The sequence below is a fragment of the Pipistrellus kuhlii genome, unplaced genomic scaffold, assembly GCF_014108245.1.
Source record: "Pipistrellus kuhlii isolate mPipKuh1 unplaced genomic scaffold, mPipKuh1.p scaffold_m20_p_17, whole genome shotgun sequence".
Classification (NCBI taxonomy): Eukaryota; Metazoa; Chordata; class Mammalia; order Chiroptera; family Vespertilionidae; genus Pipistrellus; species Pipistrellus kuhlii.
Window position 1 is genome coordinate 9,124,107 of NW_023425482.1, and position 23,633 is coordinate 9,147,739.

General features: G+C 41.4%; 1 protein-coding gene across 1 annotated transcript in view; it reads right to left on the bottom strand.

Annotated features, from left to right (window-relative positions):
- The window catches only part of CDH13 (cadherin 13), a 1,012,190-nt gene that overhangs the window by 359,496 nt on the left and 629,061 nt on the right, over nt 1-23,633 (bottom strand). The window contains exon 6 of the mRNA XM_036440234.2: nt 7,705-7,849. Within this exon, the coding sequence (XP_036296127.1) occupies nt 7,705-7,849 (145 nt within the window). The remainder of the gene's footprint in view (nt 1-7,704; nt 7,850-23,633) is intronic.

A 23,633-nucleotide genomic window follows, 5' to 3' on the forward strand; every position in this document is an offset into this window, starting at 1 on the left:
AGTGAATTGGGTGTGAGACAATGAGAATAGACCCTCCTCCGCAAGAGAGAGGGTGAAACTGAAGAAATGAGGAAAGCCCAGGCACTGACAAGCAAGCAGCTCAGGGCATCCGGTCTTGATGGTCAGGGGCCTCCTTCATTCTGAAAAGGGACCTTTCCTAAGGACTTAGAGGCCAACTAGAGAAAAAAATGACCCCTCCCAAATCCCCCCACAAAGAGGGGATCTGTGTGAGCAGCCCTTATTGAACACAGGCCTAGAAGATCATAACTGTGATAGCACTGGCTAGGTCAGTGGTCGGCAAATTCATTAGTCAATTGAACCAAATATCAACAGTACAAAGACTGAAATTTCTTTTGAGAGCCAAAAGTTTCTTTTAATATATTTTATTGATTTTTTACAGAGAGAAAGGGAAAGAGATAGAGAGCTAGAAACGTCGATGAGAGAGAAACATCGACCAGCTGCCTCTTGCACACCCCCGACTGGGGATGTGCCTGCAACCAATGTACATGCCCTTGACCGGAATCGAACCCGGGACCTTTCAGTCCGCAGACCGATGCACTACCGCTGAGCCGAACCGATTTCGGCTTGAGAGCAAAATTTTTTAAACTTAAACTTCTAATACTACTTCTTCAAGTTAGACTTGCCCAGGCCGTGGTATTTTGTGGAAGAGCCACACTCAAGGGACCAAAAAGTCGCATGTGGGCTAGGTGATTAAAGCATCATCTCCAAATCCTAAGGTTGTGGGTTTGATCCCTGATTAGGGCACAAACAAGAGGTAGCCAAAGAATGTATAAATAAGTAGAATGATAGACTGACGTTTTTCCTTCTCTCTTCCTGCCTCTCTTTAAAATCAATAAATAATTTAAAAAAAACAAAACACACTGTCATAAATACTCTAAACAAAAGTAGAAAACCAGAGCAAGAAGAAAGCATTGAAAATTCCCCAAATCAAACTTTTGAGAAATCTTTGAACACAGCCAGTCTTCTAACTAATAAAATAGGTTTGGAAAAGATGCTTCGTTTATTAAAAATTCCATCATAATTAAAACTATTAAATTTTTTGCTTTGATATATTGGAAAAATAAATTCATGACCATATTTTATAATACATATAATTGAAAGAAATGTTATATGACCTCCCCCTACTAAACTTAGAAATCTGAGTCTCTTCCATTTACTTAAGAAGAGGGGTGGTTCCGTACATAAATTACCCAGGGTTTCTTTGTGCACTGTTGACAGATTGATTGTGGTAGAGTGATTCAAAGGTGTCTGTGCAGACGGGTGGAAGCAGCCACTCTGGACGCTCCCTCAGAAAGGACGGCATGTATAGCATGTTGATGCTGCTGTGAAAGCTGGTTTATCAAGCTATTATAATGTTTTTCTGACTGACATGTGTAGACTATCTGATTGACAGCCTACATGCCTAGGGATCTTGGAGAAGTTTTCCTTAAGTGTCTCCCAAACGACTGCTAGGGGTAGAATTTGGCTCTATTTGAGAAGGCCACTGCCAGTAACTACGGGCCACATGGAGGTACCCCACCAGCTAGTCTGAGATAAAATGACTAACAACAGCTGCTGGTATTTTTCTCCCTCCCTCCTGCCCTCTCTCTCCTTCATCTATCCATACACATATGTATACTTACACCCACACACAATGTACATACATATACATACACACATTGCATATAAGGAAATGCTATGTAGGCTTAGGTGGCAGATTTGGGTTCATTTTTAACATTTTCATGGGTGAAGTGGCTAAAGGACAGTGGGCAAACATAGATGGAGAGGAAATGAAAGGGCCCAAGAGTTAGCTAAATTTGAATTCCAGTTTTGTCACCCACCAGCTGTGTGATCTTGAGGAAGTAACCTAACCTCCCTAAGTAGGAGCATGGTAAAATCTGATTTTACTGTTAAAACCACCCAAGGGCTTCCTACTAATTTTAAAGTAAAATAAAGACTTATGGAGCTCTATACAGGATCTGCCTACTTCTTCAGAGGGTCAGGTAAAGAATGCTTATTTATTTAAAAATACTTTAAATATTTAAATTTATAGATATACAGGTAGTATATATTTTTGGCTTGTGAAATATGCAATCTGTGTCCCAACTCTAACATTGTGGGAAAACAGCCATAGCCCGCGCTTAAATAATAAAGCATAATATGCAAATTAGACTGGACGTCCTTCTGGATGTCCTTCCAGACAGTCAGGGAATCCCTGTAAGGGAATCCCGGGTCCCGGGTCCCAAATGCCTGCTGGAACTCTGCTTACCATGATGGCAACGGTGGCATTCTCTGGATAGTGAGACTTGAGGGCAATTGCCCTTTTTCACTTCAATGAAGCTGGCAAAAAGCTGAACTGTTTTGCTTTTAAAATATATCTGCTTAATAAAACAATCCGTGAACCAACCAGCCAAACAGAAACCCAAAATAGTCACATGTCCAATGTTCCAAAAGCCCCTGGGATTGGCCAGGATACTGGAGAATGGGAGAAACTACAAAGTGCAAGTCCAAAAATATCGATGAAGAAAAACTGGACAGCGGGTGGACTGAAAGCTACATGGCCATTACTGCAACAAGTAAACAGGTGACCAGAAAAGGGACTTTACTTCCCGGTTATACCAACACACAACATGCCGATCACTTATACTGAGGGAGGTCTCAAATGTTAACCATCAAATATCACAACGATCTCTATTTATTGGTAGATCAAGCCATTTTGTAAAACAGCCACTGCCAAGCTCAGGTGAGCTCTCAGAACATTTGCTCTACAGGCCGCTAATCGGCTGTTCTTCCTCATGTCTAGCAAGGTAGGATCTTTAAAATTCAAAGTAACTGAGTCTTGAAGAATGGGGACTCAGATGGATCCTGGAGGTGGGGTGGGGAGTCAAACCCCCCTCCCCCTACTCTCCTCACAGCACTTCATCCTGTGTGGGTGCCTGGCTGCACTCATTACATTGCAATGCTTACTTATTGGTTGCAGTCTCCCTGCTGGACTCTGCATGCCAGGAGGGAATGAGCAGCATCTGGCAGGTCCACAGCTGTACCCTCGGAGCTTAGAGTAGTGCTGGCACAGAGTAGATGCTCAACAGCACTATTCCTCGGAGCTTAGAATAGTGCTGGCACAGAGTAGATGCTCAACAGCACTATTGGGCGGGGAAATAAAAGGAGCATGAGAGGAATCAAGATAAGGCAAGAGTCCTTGTGCTCTCAGGTGTTAGAGGATGAGGATTTAGCTGCTCATCTCTGCTCCAGATCAGCAGTCTCAAGAAGTGTCGGCACCTCAGCAAAGGGGATCTCTAAGGAGTCAGGACATGCCCTTCTAGGTCCTGACCCATATTTAAAGAGACATTCCTCTTTCTTAGTCATACAGTTTGGGGACTTAATATATTCCTCACACTACCTCCTTTTTCTGACATCCCTCAAAGCTACCCACCTATCCAGGTGTTGGGTGCCATGCTCCCAGCTGTCCCAGCTGACATCCAGGGCGGTTGCAAGCATGGAGGGAAGACCATAGCTGAGGCCTGCCCAACAGCCAGCACCTATGCCTTGTTGGAAGGCTGCCTCCGAACTGCGGATGCTGTTTTCCCATGCCCACAGCAGGATGAAAGTGCCCAGGAAGTAAGTCCCTCTAGGGACAGCTCTGATGGGCATGGGGATGGATACCCCAGCTCTCTGGCCTCTGGGCTGGGATAATGGTGCTGTATGTGTTTCATGTCATTTCCTAGAGACCCCTGTCCATCCAGGAATCAAGTTCACACTTGCCCACTGCAGTAGCTGGTTCACTGGCATCTTGAAAGGGCCTGCTTCCCTCCCTTATAGCACCCCTCACCTAGTATCCTCCACCTCAGGTAAACCACATGCCTTGACCCTCACACCAGGGTTTGCTTCTGGATGAAGCACACTTTCCTCATGGTTAGCTCTTCCCAGAGTGTCCACAGAACTGTAAGCAGCAAAATACTTGGAAGTGGGTGCCAGCCAGCACTGTGTGCCCTGGCATGTATGCCTTCCAGGGACTTCAAATTGCCCATTCCTCTATCCATAATTCCCACGGTCTTGGCATGCTTCAGGCATTCAGAAAACACCAGGTTCACACAGAGCTCCAGCTGATCCCAGGGAGCAGCCAGCAAAGTTCAAAGACCATTACTATCTGTTAATCTCCCTTCATCTAGTAATGACTTCCCAGAACACTACCCTGGAGTTCAATGCTGAGGGCTGGAAATGGTCTCCTGTCGGCACAAACAGATAAATATAGGTGACCTTCCCACGTGATGGATTGGGGCAGATGGCGTCCGGGTACACTGGAACATGAAAATGATACTTTGTTGGGAGATGAATGTTCCTTCACACAAACTATATGTCCCTTTGCCTTCTCTTCCCTACTAGGTTCGCTGCCAGAATAATAATTGCAGTATTAACAATACACTGACATTTCCTGAACATTTATTATGTTCTAAGCACTGAGTGAAGCACATTGTCCCATTTACTCCTTGCATATAGTTCTCTAGGGTGGCAATATTATACACCCACTCCATCTATAGACAAGGCAATCGAGGCTTCTAGAAGGTTCAGTAACCTTCCCAAGGGCTCACCTTGTTAAAGAAGTAAGTAGAGCATTAAACCTAACTCTAAGCCACAATGCTGGGCACCGGACTAGCTACATAATTTGTTGGGTTCAGTGCAAAATGAACATGCAGGACCCATTGTTCAGCAGTTCTTATCAATTGTAAGATGGCGATGGCAGAGCATAAAAGCAACCCTGGGGCCCTTCTGAGTGTGGTGTTCTGGGAGGCTGTCAAGGTCGCGCCCCTGGTTATGTGGAGTCAGAAGAGAGTGATGTGAATGAGGACAAGGACCCTGGTGTGGAATGCTGTTTAACCCCTGAGACTGAGCAATAGCTCACATATATTAAAAGCCATTCAATGAGCCTGAATATTTGGTCAGAGAGCTGGTCACTTTCTGTCAGAAGCTAAATCAGTTCATCGGATTAGAACCCCACAAATATTTTTCCTCTTTCCTGCAAAGAGTCCATCCTCAAGAATATAAGGGAAGGTGGCCGGCTCCAACGTGATACATGGGAAAGGACCTGTGTCTTGAAGCTAGAAACATGAAAACAAATTCTAGCTCATCTCCCAGCTTGTGATTTGGGGGAAATTCCTTGACCTCTTGAGATTCAGTTTTCTTATTCGTATGATGGGAGAGTTATGACCTCTCAGAGGAGGACCTGGTATAATGGAGGAAGTGACATAGTGTATACAAAGGTCTAAGAATACAGTAAGACTAAATAAGTGCTAATCATAAGTTAATGGCTGTTTTTACCACAAATATTTGGGGGCAGTTGAAAGAGCACATGATGTGAAGGTGGGTGACACAGTTGAGCCCTGAACGCTGCTTCCCATCTGTTGTTGTGCCTACTGGGCAAAGTCACTGAACTCTTTCCAGGGTCAGCATTCTCTTCTGTAAAGTGGACCCGGAATAATGTCCACAACACACAGGATTCTTAGAGCCACACCTGAGTTGAGAGATTATGAAACTGGGAGAGGTGATCATTTCTATAGCCAGCCTGTGTTTGTTGTTATAACTTATAAATAGTCAAGGTTGGGAAGGGGGCTTAGAAAGGGACACTGAACCCTTCCTAGACTCCCACTGTCCCCATGGAAGCTTCGGGGCCTCCTTGCCTGAGCTCTCCCACAGGAGCTAAGTGATCTACCGATTTCTCCTCTAAAAGTTTTCCACAGCTTCACAATATCAACCCAACTTTGACTGACGCCATTCCAATGCCTGCTTTACAGCCAAACCCAGAGGATACTACAAAGACAACAATAAATCAGGCTAAATTCCACATAGCTGGTAGAAGCTCCTCCATACTGATCTCCAAGGCTTTCTGTATTTTATAGGACATTTCCAATTATAAATTGAAGTTTGAGATGTTTTATGTTTTGCTGGAGGTGCGTCCACCCTAACCAAATTGCTTTGTGCTTTAAAAAATTCAATATACACAAAGGATTCAATTTTCTTTTGAAAATATGATGCGTATATAAAACATTAAAATTTGAAATTCTTTCTGAAACTTGAAGGAAGGGCACAGCGGGAGGTAAATTGAACATTGTCTAATCGCATACACATATAATATACAGAGATATGCACCTGCTCACAGCTGCCTGAAATATCACCATTGTCATTTACATTTAGAACACTTTCCCAGCCCATCTTGAATTCCAGTCACTCATATACAATGCCCGGGTACCACAAGTGGAAATGGAGAATCGTTTTTCTGCTCTGCTCCATCTCCAGTCTCTTTAATAGCTTTCCTCATTGGTTCTCCTAACTTGTTCTGAACATCAGCTTGTTTAAGATTTCTGTAAACATCAAACTCAAATTCCAGGGTCTCTCTCACCAAAAGCCATCTCTCCGTCAGAGCAGCCTCCTGAGAGGTGCCACAGCAAGTTCTGCCTGAAGTGATCGGACCCACCTCCACCTGCTACTTTCTGATTTTCCAGCGCTGTTTTCACTCTCTGTCGCCAACCTCACCCCAAATGCCCTCCAGCACACACAGGGAATTCCCTCTCCTTTTTACAGAATGCAGTCAAATTCCAGAAGACAGAGGGTCACTCCTTGCCCTTGGGCATCTGATGAAGTGTATAGAGATCCAGCTCCTTTAAGTTGAAAGGAGGTTTTAGGCACCTTACTTACAATTATTCACCAGGTAGTCTAGGCAGGTTACCATGACAACACTTCTAGCACCTCATGTAACTACACATTATTGATACATCCCATCAATTCAGGCGGAGGGCGAGAGAGTGGGTAACCAGTCGAACAAGCTCTCCAGTATCTATCTTCCATCAGGCCACTGAGTGACTGTTACTTACTTGTTTTGCCATTATCTATACACAGCCTCAGTGATACACTTAATATGGCGCTTTTTCACTTAAATGCATTTTAAAGCTTAAAATCAAAGTACAGCCTTAGATGAGAGATGTTTCTTCTTTGCTCTTCAGTTTTTCAAGCATTATACTTAGGACTGGTTTCTGCTGCTGGTCACAGAATGCTTTAATTAGTATCTGTTGGGCCAGAACGGGAGCTCTAATTGTGAAACCTTCCCTGACAGAAAGGTTAAACGTGGGGAAAAGATAAAAGGAGCTCTGTAATAACTCTGAGTCATTTTCATAACAGTAGGTACAAGTATTTTCAGGGAGAAGAAGAAAATGTCTTGCTTTTGGCCCTTAGACTGAGGACAAAGGTTTCTCCATGCACATCTAAGAAAAGGGGAGAACAAAGGCCTACCCAGTTTTCCAAAATGGCTCTGATTAAAATGCAGCCATGAAAAGAAATAACTGAGGAGCTTGCAGTAGGGACTTCAATATCCATCACAGCCCCACTGTTTCATGAAGTCCAGTCTGGGGCCTCACAAAGATGAGCTAGATATTTACATTGTGTCCGACTGTGGCCATGCGTTAAAGACTTAGATGACGTTCCCTTGAAGGATCCCCTCTAGGGACAAGGGGAGATGTTTTCATAGTCTACAACACCTCAGGCATGTTCTGAGTTGCATCTTTCCAGCTCTTGCTTCTACCCAGGGAAATATTGTTAATGATGATGAATACCAACAACAAGTTGGAGTGGCAATACATAGTCTCTCTAGAGCCCAAAGATCAGAGTATGCCACTTTCCAGGCCATTATGCTAATGATAAACCAACTTAACATACCTGTGGGCGATCCTTCCATGACATGGCCGACATAGGGGCCCTCTCGGAAGCTTGGTCTATTGTCGTTCTGATCAATCACAATGACTTCCAGAGGGACCGGCCCCTCAAGAGTTCTGCCGTTGACATCAGTGGTCTCCACAAATAGCTTTTGGAGCAAAGAGATGGAGAAAGAGAGATTAATTCATTATGAAAATTGAAACCAGGTTCTCTGGAGAAGGGTGGTTATATCAGCAATGTTATGAGCCCATAGCAATATTGTGGTCTCAATGGATAGACACTGTGACTAGAATAGAAACTCAACATTAGAGAATAAAAGACAAAGATCAATTTATGGTAGATCCCCCTTGGGAAATTTATAATTAATTTATCAAATCTGCAAAGGAAGTCCAAAAAAAAAAATAATAATAAAAAAAAATAAAAAAAAGAAAGAAAAAAGAAAACACTCATAATCAGCCATAGCTGAGAAAATGTGCTTACATTGTTTCTGTTTTTTTTCCAACATCATTATACTTAAATGGAATGTTATGCTAATAAAAATAATTGTCTAAGAAGTTATGAACAGAGTACATTAGAAAATAACTGAAAGTGTTTATAGTAATGTTTGAAAGAAAATCAGGTCAGTAAGTATGTATAGAGAGCCTTCCTGGTACAAGGAAGCCATTTACTGGGTCCTGAATGAGACCTCAGATTCCTGCCTACCAGGCCCTTATAATCTACTAGAGGCCCAGTGCATGAAATTCATGCACAGGGGTGTGTGTCCCTCAGCCCTGCCTGCACCCTCTCCAATCTGGGATCCCTCTCACAATCCAGGACCACTGGCTCCCAATTGCTCGCCTACCTGCCTTCGTGATCGCCCCTAACTGCTTCTGTCTGCCAGCCTAATCACCCTCTAACCACTCCCCCACCAGCCTGATTGATGCCTAACTGCACCCCTGCGAGCCTGTTTGCCCCTAACTGCCCTCCATTGCAGAAGTGGTCACCCCTAACTGCCCTTCCCTGCAGGCCTGATACACCCCAATTGTTCTCCCCTGCTGGCCTGGGTTCCCCCCCACACCCCAACTGCTCTTCCCTGCAGGCCTGATTGCCCACAAATGCCCTCCCTTGCAGGCCTGGTGCCTTCCAACTGCCCTCCCCTTCTGGCCATCTCGTGGAGGCCATCTTGTGTCCACATGGGGGTAGCCATCTCCAGTGTTAGAGTGATGGTCAATTTGCATATTACCCTTTTATTAGATAGGATTATTAGATAGGATAGAGGCCTGGTACACAGGTGGGGGCCAGCTGGTTTGCCCCAAAGGGTGTCCCGGATCAAGGTTAGGGTTCACTTGGGGTGTGGGATTGCCTGGGAGAGGGGCTTGTGATGGTTTGCAGGCCTGCCAGGCCTCCCGGGCAACCCAAGTGGAGGCCTTGGTATCTGGGATTTATTTATCTTCTATAATTGAATCTTTGTAGCCTCCATTGTCAGGGAAACCCAAGCCTCCTGCTGCTCTGTGGCCGCAGCCATCTTGGTTAGGTTAATTTGCATACTCAATCCTGATTGACTGGTGGGCATGGCTTGTTGATGCAGTGGAGTGATGGTTAATTTGCATATTGCTTTTTTATTATATAGGATGGGGGAATTTCATAATTCCATGAAACACTTCCAATACAGAATTACCATCAGATCTTAAGGATGGATAAATTAACCTGTTAACTGAGCGGGACCTATAAATATGTCAAACATAAACAATATTGGGAACGGGTAGGACGTATGAATACATCCTTGAAATATATTTTGTGCCCTGAGAGGGACGGTATATATTTTTTGTAATCTTTATAATTGTTTGTAAAATTTATAATTTTTTAATTCGATGTTTCCATTTTTTTTGTTAGTATTCTTTTCTATTTGTTTGTAATTTTGTATTTTCCTTTGTGCTTTATATACAAATAAACGAAAAAATATATATTTCATTTATTTTAATTAAGTATAAATAAGGAAAAATAACAATATGAAATTACGTCCTCTGGGTGTGACGTACTGACACGTCCTAGTGACATGTCCTAGTGAAAGGTTGTGTAATTAAAAAGGGAACTCCCCGGTTAACAGGTTAATAGTATAACAATGTTAGCTTTATTGTCTTGGAAACAGGAAATTATGTCATGACACTACCAATGAATCACAATAACCTTATCCTCTTATTTTTGGAGCATAATTCAGCATAGATTGAACTCGGTAGGAACAGCAGCACTTTTCCGTGGATATCAGTGGTGGTCCCTGCATTGAAGGGGGTTGAGTATCTCAGTCAGAAAAGGGACTCTATAGTGGGAAACCTCAGGAAGAGGCATCTGCAGCTGGAATCCCAGCATCACATTAAAGACACTCATTATTAGGAATAATAATCAATATTATCCAGTGCTTACCAGGCTCTTTACCATATGAACTCACTTGATCCTCACAGTAATCTTAGGACTCTTTGTGAGGAGGGAAAAAAAGCAAACAGAGATTATTGGTGGAGTCTAGATTTGACCCCATAAAATCAGGCTCCAGAGAGTATATTTTTAACATACATATTTCTAAGTCACTTAATGACTGTCACATAAAATATCTCAAGAATATTATGAGGCTCTGGCCACATAGCTCAGTTGGCTGGAGTGCCATCCCAATACGATCCCTGGTCAGGGCATTTACAAGAAGTAAGCAAGGAATGCATAAATGAGTGAAACAACAAATTATTCTCTCTCTCTTTCTCTCTCTCTTTCTCTAAAGTCATTTAAGGGGGGGGGTAAACTAACACAAATTAGGAAAGTAAGAGAGAAACACCTTTGTTACAAATCAGCACAGTACCCCATGCAATGGTGCTGTAAACTGATATAAATCTTTTGGAAAGCAGCATGATGAAATTCAGTAAAAGCTTTGAAAACTCACACATTTTGTTCCATATGTATACCACTCCTGGCTCTATTTGAATTAGGTTGTGCTACATATATGAAAATATTCACTGTAGTTTTATTTCTAGTAATGAAGTAACACTGGCATCCATTGAATGTCCAGTGAAAGGAGACTAGTTAAATGAATGTTTATGTAACAATATGCTAGAATACAGCCATTGGAGAAAATAATTTTTAAATCTTGTTGATCTACTAAGAATATTGTGTGAAAATACACTAAATAGCATATGTATCATAAATATGTAACATATACAATATGGACAGAATTTGAAATTAGTAAGCAAAAGTGAAACCAGGTATGCTTAGAGAGATATAGTTTTCATTTTTTTTCTTTAACAACCTTTTCACTAGCAAATTAAAACATACACAAACACACACCCACACTTACTAGATTTTTGGAGCAGACAAAATAATGCACATGTACTTTAATTAAAGGGGCAGAACCTTTGACATCTGTATAAAAAGAAAATCTTAAATAGAATTCACTCTTATACTTTTACTAGGGGCCCAGTGCACAGATTTGTGTACCTTGAAAGGAACTGTGGGCCATGAGGCTGCAATGGGCACAGGGGCAGGTCTCAGCCCACCCTCTGTCCCCTGCCAAGCCCCTCCCACCACAGCACCCAGTCTCCAGTCTGCCTGCAGTCCCATTCCAGTCACTGCCGCTCCCATGTGATGACAGCAGCAGCTGCTCCGCTCACACTGCTGACCAGTGGGTGTGAGTGGGGCCATTGCTGGCAGTGGGTGTGAGCAGTGGCTGCCAGCTCCAATTGCTCCTCAGGAGCAGGAGGAGGTGGAGAAGCCCTGAGGGGTAATCAGGGCTGGCAGCTGCTACTTGCACCCACTTATGGTACTGAGTGACTGAGGCCAGCACAGGATGCCAGCAGCAGATGCGAACAGCACCTCTGGTGCTGGCAGCAGGTGCGAGCACTGGGAGGGACCATGGCACATGGGAGCAAAGAGTTTCAGTAACCACCAGAGGCTCACCCTAATGACAACAACCGGCACGCATCTTTGGTCTGATGCCCCCTGCTCACCTGCTCCATCATCCCACCATGGCCAATGCTGCCATGTTCTGCGCTCTGCCACCTGCTGCTGACACCCACTATGTTTTGCGCATGCCCCCTGGTTGAACAACAGTGACTGGTTGTTCAGCTGTTCCACTGTTTAGTCTATTTGCATATTAGCCTTTTATTATATATAGGATGCTGCTTTTAAAATCTACTACAAGAATACTGCTAACGAAAGAAAATTAAAACAAAGCCTTGGGGGAAGTTCATGCAATAATGAAGGTTTGGCTTTTTGTCCTACCAAAATAGCAGGAGTTGACTTTAACTTACCAAAAACTTATGTACAAAGGTAATCAAAAACCTATGTATAAAGCCAACACATATGTTGGTTCTGAATCTTAAGTTTCCTGTTTGTTCACAAACTGGCCCCTGTGCATGAAGGCTGTGGAGAGATATAAGAAAGAGGTGGACCACTCCAGATTAGTATGTGGCAGTTTAATAAGTAAGGGAACCTTTATATGAAACTTGTCTGGGAGACCACAAGACAAGTAGATCTCTGTGCCCACCAACCAGTAACTTGAAAGTTTATGTGGAGGCCTTAATTGGCTTCAGTCACATATGCCATCCAGATGGTCTCAACAACACCTACTGTCTCAAGGCTATGCCCTTGAAAAAGCTCACACTGTGGGAATGGTGAGCAGAACACACATTCCAAGGACAGGAGAGGGGTGAGGAGCCTGACTGCATGGGTCTAGCTCATGGGTCAATGGGTGGTCATATCCTCTTGATGACCTCCGCCTACACTTCCACTTTCTGCAAGACTCTGGTTGTATAAGAAGCCACAAGTAGGACAAAGGAACGGAATTCACATTTGCCAAATACACAAATATACTGGAATTGGGAGGGGCAGACTCCAGATCCATTTTAACATAATGGGAAGACAGACAGACAGACACTAAGGAAATATAACTTAGGATGAGTGAAAAATGTTGCACCGAATCTCAACAAATGAATTAGGTAAGCAGCAACCTGATAGCAGTTTATGTCATTCCAGTACCCAGAGTTTGACTCCTGAATTTTTTAGTGGAAAACAATATTCTTAGATGCACTCTGGGTTATCATGTGATTGAAAGAGAGAAAGAGTGTGAATGTGTGCTGGCAGGGGAGTACCTATTTTAGATATAATAGTTTAGAAGACTCTCTACAGATTTTTAGGCCCTGCCCAGAATCTGCTTATTGCCGAAGGAATATTTTGACTGAGACTTGAATGACAAGAAAGCAGTAGGAGCTGGCCATGTGAAAATGCATGGAAAAGAGTTGTAGACAGCAAGTGTAATGGCTTCTAGCTTAGCATTATATTAGGGATGATCTTGGTACAAGATGAAGTCAAACTGGGGCTCCACTCAATTCCAACAGAGTGAATTAAAGTTGATTCTGCTATAACATTATTTGCTGGGTAAAAGAGATTATGGAGAGAAAATGATACCATGCTTGTTTCTAACAAAGAAAACCATAGTAGACTGAATAAAATTATTAAATAGGAAATGCTAGTGCCTTACTAAGTAGTCCAGACATTTTCCAAATGGCATACATTAAGTGTAGATGAAAATTAAGTAGTCATGAAAGAAATTATTAGTAAAAAAAGACCTTATCTACCCAATAACTTACTGTAAAAAAATCTGACATTCCAGTGAGTTTAAATCACTATTTTCTTATGAAGGTCACATCCATAGTTAACAAATGTGAAATCTTCTGAAATGGGACTCTAAACTTTCAGAGGGTACCTCTAGTATCAGAGAATAAATGTTTAATGATATTTTCACCTTCCTTTCCTCTTCTTAATTGAAATTCCCAAAACACACAAGTCCTTAGTCTACAAAGACTGGAATAATGTTTGTTTCCTTTGAGTCACAAGATCTATTCTTGTGTGTTTGGGGCTCCAGAAATAAAACAAACCGGAATGCATTCTAAGGGAGGCATTCTCATGCCGTTCTTGATGTTTAAAGAGAGATGCCAATTAGTAGAAACCTACTGTGAGAAAAACAAACAGGCAGCTATTGGCAGAAGCAGTGGAATAATTTCTAACAGGAAATGGACATCACCCAGCTTCTCACTGACTATTTCTCCACCATCTTCTAGAACGTCTGCTCTTAATGTGAGTGGTTGATCTTCTTGGGAATAATGAGGAGTGACATATAAAGAGATCTACTGTGGAACCAGAAAGAGAGAAAATGATGCTCAATAAATTAGATCTAGAAACAGTTGCCCAAGTTACTTGGACAAATAATTGCCTAATAACTTATTCCATGGCAAGGAGCCTGAAAAAGTGATATATATTTGACAACCTCTGTGTTGTGTTCTAGGACCTTGCTATTTACAGTGCAGTCTTGGAATCCTGAAATCCCTGGGCTGTGTGTGTGTGTGTGTGTGTGTGTGTGTGTGTGTAGAAATGCAGACTCTCAGGCTCTGCTAGAACCTCCCGAGGCAGCCCTGCATTTCATCCCATTTGCAGGGAATCCAGGTGCAAGCCATTCTTTGTATGATGCTGAACCACAGGAGTTAGAAATGAAAGCCCAAGGGCCCATAGCGCTTGGGAAAAGCCTTCTCAGGTTTAGATGTATGAAAATAACTTCCAAACAGAAGGCAGAGTCGCACCACCTGCTAGGAATCCACTGCACACTTGGACTCGTGTCAACCCCAGACATACAGGCCAAGCAGAGCAGATGTTTTCTGTGGATCCTTTGAACACACACACACACACTTGTATAAACACACACAAACACACAGAGATATAACATACAAACACACAGACATAAAAAACACAGGTACACCACATACACAACATACACACACAGATATAAAACTCATATACCCAAAATCAATTTTTCCAATCTTCTCATCTCCAATGGTACATAATGAGCACTTAAAGTGTATTTTGTCTGACTGCTTTCTGTAAATTTGTGAGACAGAAAGTAGGGAGAAGGGAATTGCCCACTAATTGAAAAGTAACAAGTTGCAGAAAACAAAAGAAAAGAGAGAGAAGTCCTCGAGGTGGGAAACCTCACAGGGGACGGAGCACCAGTGTTGATGGAACCCAATTGCCTCAACCACGGTATGAGTTTTGGATCCAACACTGCATTGTTGTTATTCCCCACTGAGATGAAATAACCCTGGGAGGGGTAAAATAATTAGGTTCTATCATTGGATGGCCTAGGGGTCATCTAGGGGACTTGTTGGGAATCTAGTTTCTACCAGCACTTGGTGAGACTGGTGTTAGTGTCTCCTGCCCAGGCTGTGGAAAACTGAGCCATCATGGGAGAAAGATGTTGGTGGTCATGAAGGAGGGGGGCACTGCTAGGGGAGAGAGGCACATTCTGAAAAGCTGAGTACAGGGCTCTGAAGAGCTGTGGGGTGAGCCCTGGACCTGGATTCAGGAGAAAATAGTCCCCCTGATGTCCCAGATCCAGGCTCTGATGGGCATCCGCTCTTTGACCTTGGTTTCTGTGTTACAAATAAAAGCCGACCACAGAGACCTTAGAGCAGTGGTTCTCAACCTTCCTAATGCTGTGACCCTTTAATATAGTTCCTCATGTTGTGGTGACCCCCAACCATAAAATTATTTTCGTTGCTACTTTATAACTGTACTTTTGCTACTGTTATCAATCATAATGTAAATATCTGTGTTTTCCAATGGTCTTAGGCGACCCTGCTAGCGGTTCTTAAGAGCAGCAAAATTACAGTTATAAAGTAGCAATGAAAATAAATTTATGGTTGGAGGTCACCACAACATGAAGAACTGTATTAAAGGATCCTGTCATTAGGAAGGTTGAGGACCACTGCCTTAGAAGATCTAGTATGAACTAAGTCAAGGTGTGCAAAGGTGTCTGATATAAAGTGGGTTCTGAAGTTTAACCTAACTCTTAATGCCCAGATTTTAAAGGGCTGGCTTCTGCCTTTCCTAGAGAGGGCAGAACTATTTTACATTTAAAATTATGTCATCAAAATATTCTTAAATGGCATCATTGGATGCATGGGTGTCTGAGCGACTAGCAAGTATTATAAGTTCCACTGCATGGTTATCATTATGCTCTAAACTTTTTCCAGAGAGTGGTCCTTCTGAGACCAAAGAAGCCATCCTCTTTCTTGATGAAGCCTTCTCCCCTCTCCTTGGCCACTCAACTACCAAGTCCTGCCTATCATCTCCAATCTCTGTCAACTATACAGTGTTCTCCATCCCTGTACCCGCTCTTGACCACCACAGCCTATTCTCTGAAGGGTTTGCGATGGTAATTCAGTGTGTCAACTTCCTTGGCCACTGTGTGCCCAGAGACAACATTATTTTTGCATGTGCCTGTTCCACACGAGATTAAAATTTAAATCAGTGACTCAGTAAAGAAATCCACTTCCCAGTGTCAGATGAGCGCCAGACAACCTACTGTGGCCCTGAGTAGAAGCAACAGGGGAGGAAAGAGATTCCTGCTCCTTCTCCTTCTGCCTTCCCTGGGCCCGAGGTCTCCTGACCATGGTGCTCTGCTTCTCAGGCCTTCGGACTCAGACCAGCTGCCCCTCTAGCTCTCCTGGGTTTCCATTTCAGATAGCACGTCATGGACTTCTCAGCCTCCACTACTTCAGGCAGGAGTCGACTCTTTATAATAAATCTCTCTCTCTCTCTCTCTCTCTCTCTCTCTCTCTCTCTCTATATATATATATATATATATATATATATATATATATATATATATAAATTTTTACATTTATATTTACATTTTATATATTTATATATCTCCTATGGGTTCTGTTTCTCTGGAGAACATAGGCTAACACAGCCTTCCAGAGAATTTTTTCAATTTTTAATTTGTTTATAGACACTTCCCAATCATTTCTCATCACTTTTAAGATAAACAAAACATTCTTTACCTTGACAAGTCTTTTTATAACATGGCCCCGGGCTATTGCTCCAAACTCATTCCATATCACAAGCGATCCTCCTTGCTTAGTATCCAGGCACACCAACCTTTTTTTTCATTCCCTCCACCTCTCCTTCCCCACACAGCACTCTCTCTTGCAACACTCCTAGAAGCATGAGCATCCTATGTGCTGGCCCCTGGTGATCCCTTGTTCATCCTTCAGGTCTTGGCTTATTATTTGTGCGACAATTCAATTACTGTTTGCCTCTCCATCTGGCCCCATGAAGTCAGAGGCACAGTAACTGTTCCTGCCCTTTAGCCAATCCCCAGTACTGATGTCCAATGCCTGGCACGTCAAAGGCACCAGAGTTAATATTCATTGCACAGAGCCCTCTGCTGAAGAGGTAATGCCTCTTTAAGAGAGTGGAGACCAAGTTTATGCCTCAGCTTCAGCCACCTGGCCTTTCTCTCCAATCCTGGCGTGGGAGAGCTGACAGTCAGGCCCCATCCCACCGACCACAGGCCAGCTGACATCTTGTGCAGTCTTAATTCATGAACGAGAACTACTGTGGTAAATATTACTGAAGCACATTAAATTGATTACTTGCTTTTTACAAGAAGGGAATAACATTTATTTGGTGTCTGATACAGCTCTGGGCTTTTGATATATTGTCACATGGTGCTCAAAACATTTTGGAGAAATACCACTACACAGAATCCAGAGAATTTGAGTACCTGATCCATGGTCCAAGGCTGGCTGGTGCTCTGGCTGGACCCAAACTTAGGTCTGATTCCAGAATTCAAGCTTATCACTATTATGCTCTTATTTGCTAAATACTTTTTCACAGATTTTCATGTCAGTTTTGTTTGATTTTCTTTACTAACTTGTTATATACTTAAGAGGCATTACATTGATTGCTATGTGTCACTGTTCCCCTATCAGAGGCAAAAATAGCTATTAATTTAGGCAATGATGAGCATATTATACAATTTTCCTAATACACATGAAAATATATATTAAAACACCATGAGCCACTGTGCATCATATAACATGCTGCCACAAATGACCGGTTGGGTGTATTACAGTGTCAGCCTGGTTATAATATGTTCCCTTTGGGGATGTCATAGATTTTCTGAAAAGAAAAGAAAAAATGTTCTTTTTATCAATTTAGCTCTCAAATGAACATGGTGAATATGTCAGGGAGGGAACAGTGTATGCCAGTCATTCCTAATCTGTGTAAAGCAAAAGTACTTTGCCCTGGACAGTTTTCTCAGTGGTTAGAGTGTTTCCTGTGGACAAAGAGTTATGGGCTTAGTTTCTATCAATAGTCAAGGGCTTGTACCTCGGTTGCAGTATCAATCCTGGGCCCTGATAGGGGCATGTGCAGGAGGCAATCAATCGTGTCTCACATTGATGTTTCTCTCTCTGTGTCTCTGCTTCTCCCTTCCACTTTCCGCTCTCTCACACACAAAAAGGAAAATTATGCAATCCAACAATGGAGACATGAAAGCACCACATGATTGAGAGCTAATCACTTCACTTTGGGAGTCAATGGCACAGGTTCTTAGTGCTGATCTCTGAGTCTTGTATGTGGGAGAAGAGAGAGGCTTGACTGTGAAGTAGGGAGCAGGTAGATGAAAGATCACAGGAGCCAGAGAGGAAGCCAAGCTCCAGCAGAGCTGCACTGAAGCCTGAGTGTAGGTCCCCTCAGCCAGCCATCCTGCCCAACATCCCAGCACCTCAGCTCCTCTATTTCCTTCCATGTCTCGGGGCATCTCCACTAAAGTGTGAACTATCAAGTCACTACATGCAAACCAACGACTCTTCCAACCAATTAATGCACCATTACAATGGAGACAGGCTGTACACAATCATGGACAAGAATCATTTTTCAAAGAATAGGAACTTAATGAACCAAATTACAAAGCACGTACAAGCACATTGGCCTTCAGCATCACAACAAACTATTAACATCTTGCCCTTCATTTGGCTCATCCTCTCATCTGCTTATGAAAGATACAATTTAGTCAGACACAATTTGATACTGTGATCTAACCCAAAGGGATGAACTGGTGGAAAACAAAATGTGTTACAAGGATTTTTGGGTGAAGGCCAAAATGAGGAAGCTGACTCTTAAAAGCCAATACTTTTTGTAATATGAGATGACCCTAGCAACAGATGTCAAACTTGGATCAATGGAATAGGAAACAGAGCATGACACACACAGTCTATAGACTCATGAGTCATTTTGAAGTAAAACAATTTAGAAAACACTGACCTTTTGAACTCTGATGGTTCTGCTTCAGGCCAAATACTCAAATGAACTAACATACACACACACACACACACACACACACACACACACACACACAAATTACTTATTTATGATGATGTAGTAAACATCAGATCAGGTTGATTGCGTGTGTGCAAGCATGCTTTTCAGCCACATGTTCTTTGATCACATAAAATAAAGTCAATATATGAGCTAGGACTCCAACCACATAATGTGACCCAATTTCTCCTTTAGACATAGATGTCTCCCATTCAAATGAATGTGTTCCCTCCAAATTACAAAGCACGTACAAGTGCATTGGCCTTCAGGGGACTAAAAGGTGTCTTTTATGGGTACTGTGGTTTGCACCATCTCTGAAATACCACTGTAGGAACTTCTCTTGGACCAGTTTAAACATCACAAACCAAGATGGGTCTCATTCCCTTTATGCCAAACATCATCCTTTACACTACAGGATAGTTATAAAGCTATAAATACAAAACAATAACTGAGAGTTTACTGTGTGCAATTAGAGATACACATAGGTCTAACAAAATTGGACATCTCCAATTAGACCTTACTGCAAGTTCAGACAGAGAGACTCACAAACCCTGAGATGCATATGAAAAATAGGATGCCTGCCTTTGCCTTCCTAGCAGACAAAGATAAAGAAAAGATGAGACCCAGTGATTGTGGTAGTGCGGGGATGTAAGCAATTCAACTTGATACAATCTTCCCGGAAGGTAGTTTGGAAGTACCGGTATGTCTTCAGACCCTCAAAGATGTTAACAGATTTTAAAAAGTCTACAAAGATACCATGGAAATAAAAAATCCCACAGAGATTTTGGGGGAAGTATGCTTTCATGAGTTTATTTAAAACATGATTTCCAAAAGTTTGAGAGTGGTTGGAAGATTTTTTTTTTTTAAAGCAGTACTTTACACTATGGATATAATGTTTGTTGTGATATAAAAAAGGAAATAATAAAACTAATCCTAAATTACTTGATTAATGTGAAACTGAAGTTGCCTTTACTTTCTGTGTCTGAGTTCTCACATGTTTAATTAATATAACATCATGCTCATTTATTATAGACTCCTTTGGTAGAGACGGATGCATTCTGAATGTAGATGAGAATTTACTTGTGACCCAATCAGATCATAATCAACTCGAATAATTATTGTTTAGGTATTCCTTCTGTATATAACTTTATCCTGTGCCTTGAATAAATAAAACATTGAACACTGACTTGTCTGCTTCTGGATAGAGCATTGGCTTCAGTTCAATTCTGGTCAAGGGCACATGTCCAGGTTGTGGGCTCGATCTCCAGCAGGGGGAGTGCAGGAGGCAGCTGACTGATGATTCATTGATCTCTCTCTCTCTCTCTCTCTCTCTCTCTCTCTCTCTCTCTCTCTCTCTCTCTCTCTCTCCTAGTATATGTAGCATTGATAGATATTTTTATTGACTCTTTGTTTGCAATTCTTACACTCTCCTCATCTCCCAACATATCACAAAAATCCAACGAGGCTTTTCTACCAAAGACACCCTCACTGATCACTGAAATTACCCTAGATTTGAATGGGAGAGCCTGCCTTCAAAATTTGGCTCTGCTCCCTAGAATGGCTGTGGTTGACAGTGTAATGGCCTTCACAAAGATTTTTTAGAAATTTATCTTTATTGTTGAAAGTATTACAGATGTCTTGCTTCCCCCCCCCCCCCCCCCCCCCCCGCCATGTATCCCCTCCACCTGGCTTCAACCCCACCCCAGCCTTCATGGCACTATTGTCTGTGTCCATGGATTATGCATATATGCATAAAAGTTCTTTGGTTAATCTCTTCCTTCACCCTCTTTCCCCTTCCGTCCTAGATTCATCAGTCTGTTCCATGCTTTCATGTCTCTGGTTCTATTTTGTTCATCAGTTTGTTTGTTTATGTCAAACCTTTATTGTTGAAAGTATTACGTATGTCCCCCTTTCCCCAGTGACCTCTTATAGCCTCCTCCCCCTATCCCAGGCCTCCACCTCCCTTTTGTTATGTCTACCTTCCCTCTGAGATTCGTTAGTCTGTTCCATGCTTCTATGTCTCTAGATCTGTTTTGTTCAACAGTTTACTTTGTTCATTATATTCCACATAGGAATAAGATCATGTGATACTTATTTTTCTCTGACTGACTTATTTTGCTTAGCATAATAATCTCCAGGTTCCTCCAATCTGTCTCAAAGTGTAAGAGATCCTTCTTTTTAACAACTGCATAGTATTCCATGGTATAAATGTATCACAGCTTTTTTATCCACTAGTCTATTGATGGGCTGTTTGCAGACATCCACAAATTTTTATGTCCTAATTGTAGAACCCGTGGATAGGTTAGATTACATGGCAAAGGGGAATTAAGGTTGCAAATGGAATTAAGGCTGCAAATGGAATTAAAGTTGCTGATCTGTTGATTTAACAGAGAGCAACCTGGATTATCTGCATGAATTATCTGCATAGGCCTACAAGTAATCACAAGGATCCTTGACAGAAAGAGAGAGGACAAGGTCTCAGTGATAAATATGAGGGGCTGGAGCAACTATGGCTGGCTTTGACATTGGAGGAAGAGGCCAGGAGCCAAGGAGTACAGGCTGTCACTAGAAGCTGAACATAACCTTCCTTTACAGCACACCTGCTGGCACACTGACTCCAGCCCAGTGAGATCCACCTAGGATTCTCAACCTTTAGAAATTCAAGATAACAAATGTGTGTTGCTTTCAGTCACTACATTTGAGGTAACTTCTTAGTACAGTAATTGGAAATTAATACTTTGGCCACAATTTATTGTTCAAACTGGAATACATTTTAGAATGCAAGTAGGTACCATTAACAATGAAGCCGAAACAACAGGTACAGTCCAAAATTGTCCTAGGCAAACTGGCTACACGGTGATTTTATCTTATAAGACGACTTCATTTTCAGGTTAGTTTGCACATGTAAGAAAGGTATTTAGAATAGCACTCCTAGGCTTTGTCATTGTTGCTGTTGTTAAAGTAATACAAACATAAATGAGCATGTACAGCACAATTCCCAACACATAGAAAATTCTAAACCAAGGTTTATTATATCAGGGGAGGGTTAGGTGACCTTGGCATTCATTCACTCCCAATAGACCTTTATTTAGGCTTTTGTAAAAGTGGATGCAGTACCCTTGATTCAATTCCTATTTGTCAGTCATTACCCTTTTGAAACTGCTTTTCTATTACAGTAATCCAGGTTTCTCATTGACATTAATCACTGCATTTCAAGTTATTTTTCTTAGCTTTATTCATTTATCAAAGTTGAATCTCATTATGAACAACTCCTGAGAAGTCCCAGGGGAAAGGTTCTTTCAGCTTTCTGTAGCAACCCCACCTTCACAGCTCTGTGTGGGATTTCCCCCTTGGCAGGCTGAATGCAGTGTTTTTAGCTCTCTCTAAAAATGATCGAAGGGGCAATGAACATTTCATACTTGTTAGATTATTGATTACAGATCTTGATGCTATTAGAACTGTTCTTTGAAAAGCTTGCTCTACTTTGAGCTATAGTATTTCCTTTGTCAATTTGAACTGTTTAGGTCTGTTTCTCCCAAACATAATGAAAACAGTTTTTCTTATCTATGCATGATCATGGCCACACTGGACTTTGATGGCATTTTTCTAGTTAACATTTGATTACTTAATAATTAATTAATTAATTAATAGCTTTAGTTATGTGGAAGAAATCTAGGCAGATATTAAAAACAATTTTATTTAAGCAGAATGAGAAAAGTCCCAGTGAATATTTATTCTCTACCCCCAAGAGGGGGCTCAGGCTGAAATTTTTAATTGGCTCAAGTAGAATTTACATAAATAATGAATGTTGGAATTATTCTAGAATCATTAAGGATATGTACCAGGAATAAGAGGATTTTTGTACAAAGATAGGAAATATAATACTGTGAAAACAAAGCCATAGGAGAAAATTATCTGGGATTTTATTTTCACTTGCCCTTCTTCTTCTCTAAAAGTATAATTCAGAGGAATAGGATGAAATGAAATACTTTTTTTTCAACTCTAAAGTCATTTGGTTAAATAAGTATTAAAGTATGTTTTACAAAACATGTTCTCCCAAAATTAAGGTTGAAGTATAAAAATTTAAAGTATAGCCTATAAATTCCAGGTGGATTAAAGTATTAGGAGAAAAAGCCATTGAATATTTATGAAATAGAGTAGGAAAGACCTTTCTAAACCAATGTGAAAGGCACAACTTATTATGTAAATTGAGAGAGTAAACTATTTAGGGCATGTTTTTATATAACTAAAATAAACAGAAAACTGAGAAAATATTTGCATTATATAAAACAGAGGCTTACTCTCTTAAATATAAAAAGAGCTGGTTAAAAATCAATTAAAAAATAACAATGAGCAAAACAAGAAAAAAAATGCAATACACATGTAAAATTAAAATGAGGTAGCTTTTTGTTTATAAAATTGCCAAGATAATTAGAAAAACTTATTAGTTGGTATTTTTGCAAATTCATGAGGACAAGAAATCTCACACGTTACTGATGATACTAAAACATCTTTCTGAAGTGCCATTTGTCAGTATCCATTACAAGCCTTGAAAACATGTGGTTTTCCTTGCAGAAATTCAGCTTAGGGCTTAGGGGCTATATGTGTGGGCGTGGCAGGGAGTGTTCAGTAACATGTATACTCATTCAATATTGCTTAAAAATAGGAAACTTTAGACACAATACAATGTTCTACCAGGACATTGAGGAAATAAATCTATGGTATTTAACAAAATGACTTTAGAATTGTAAAAT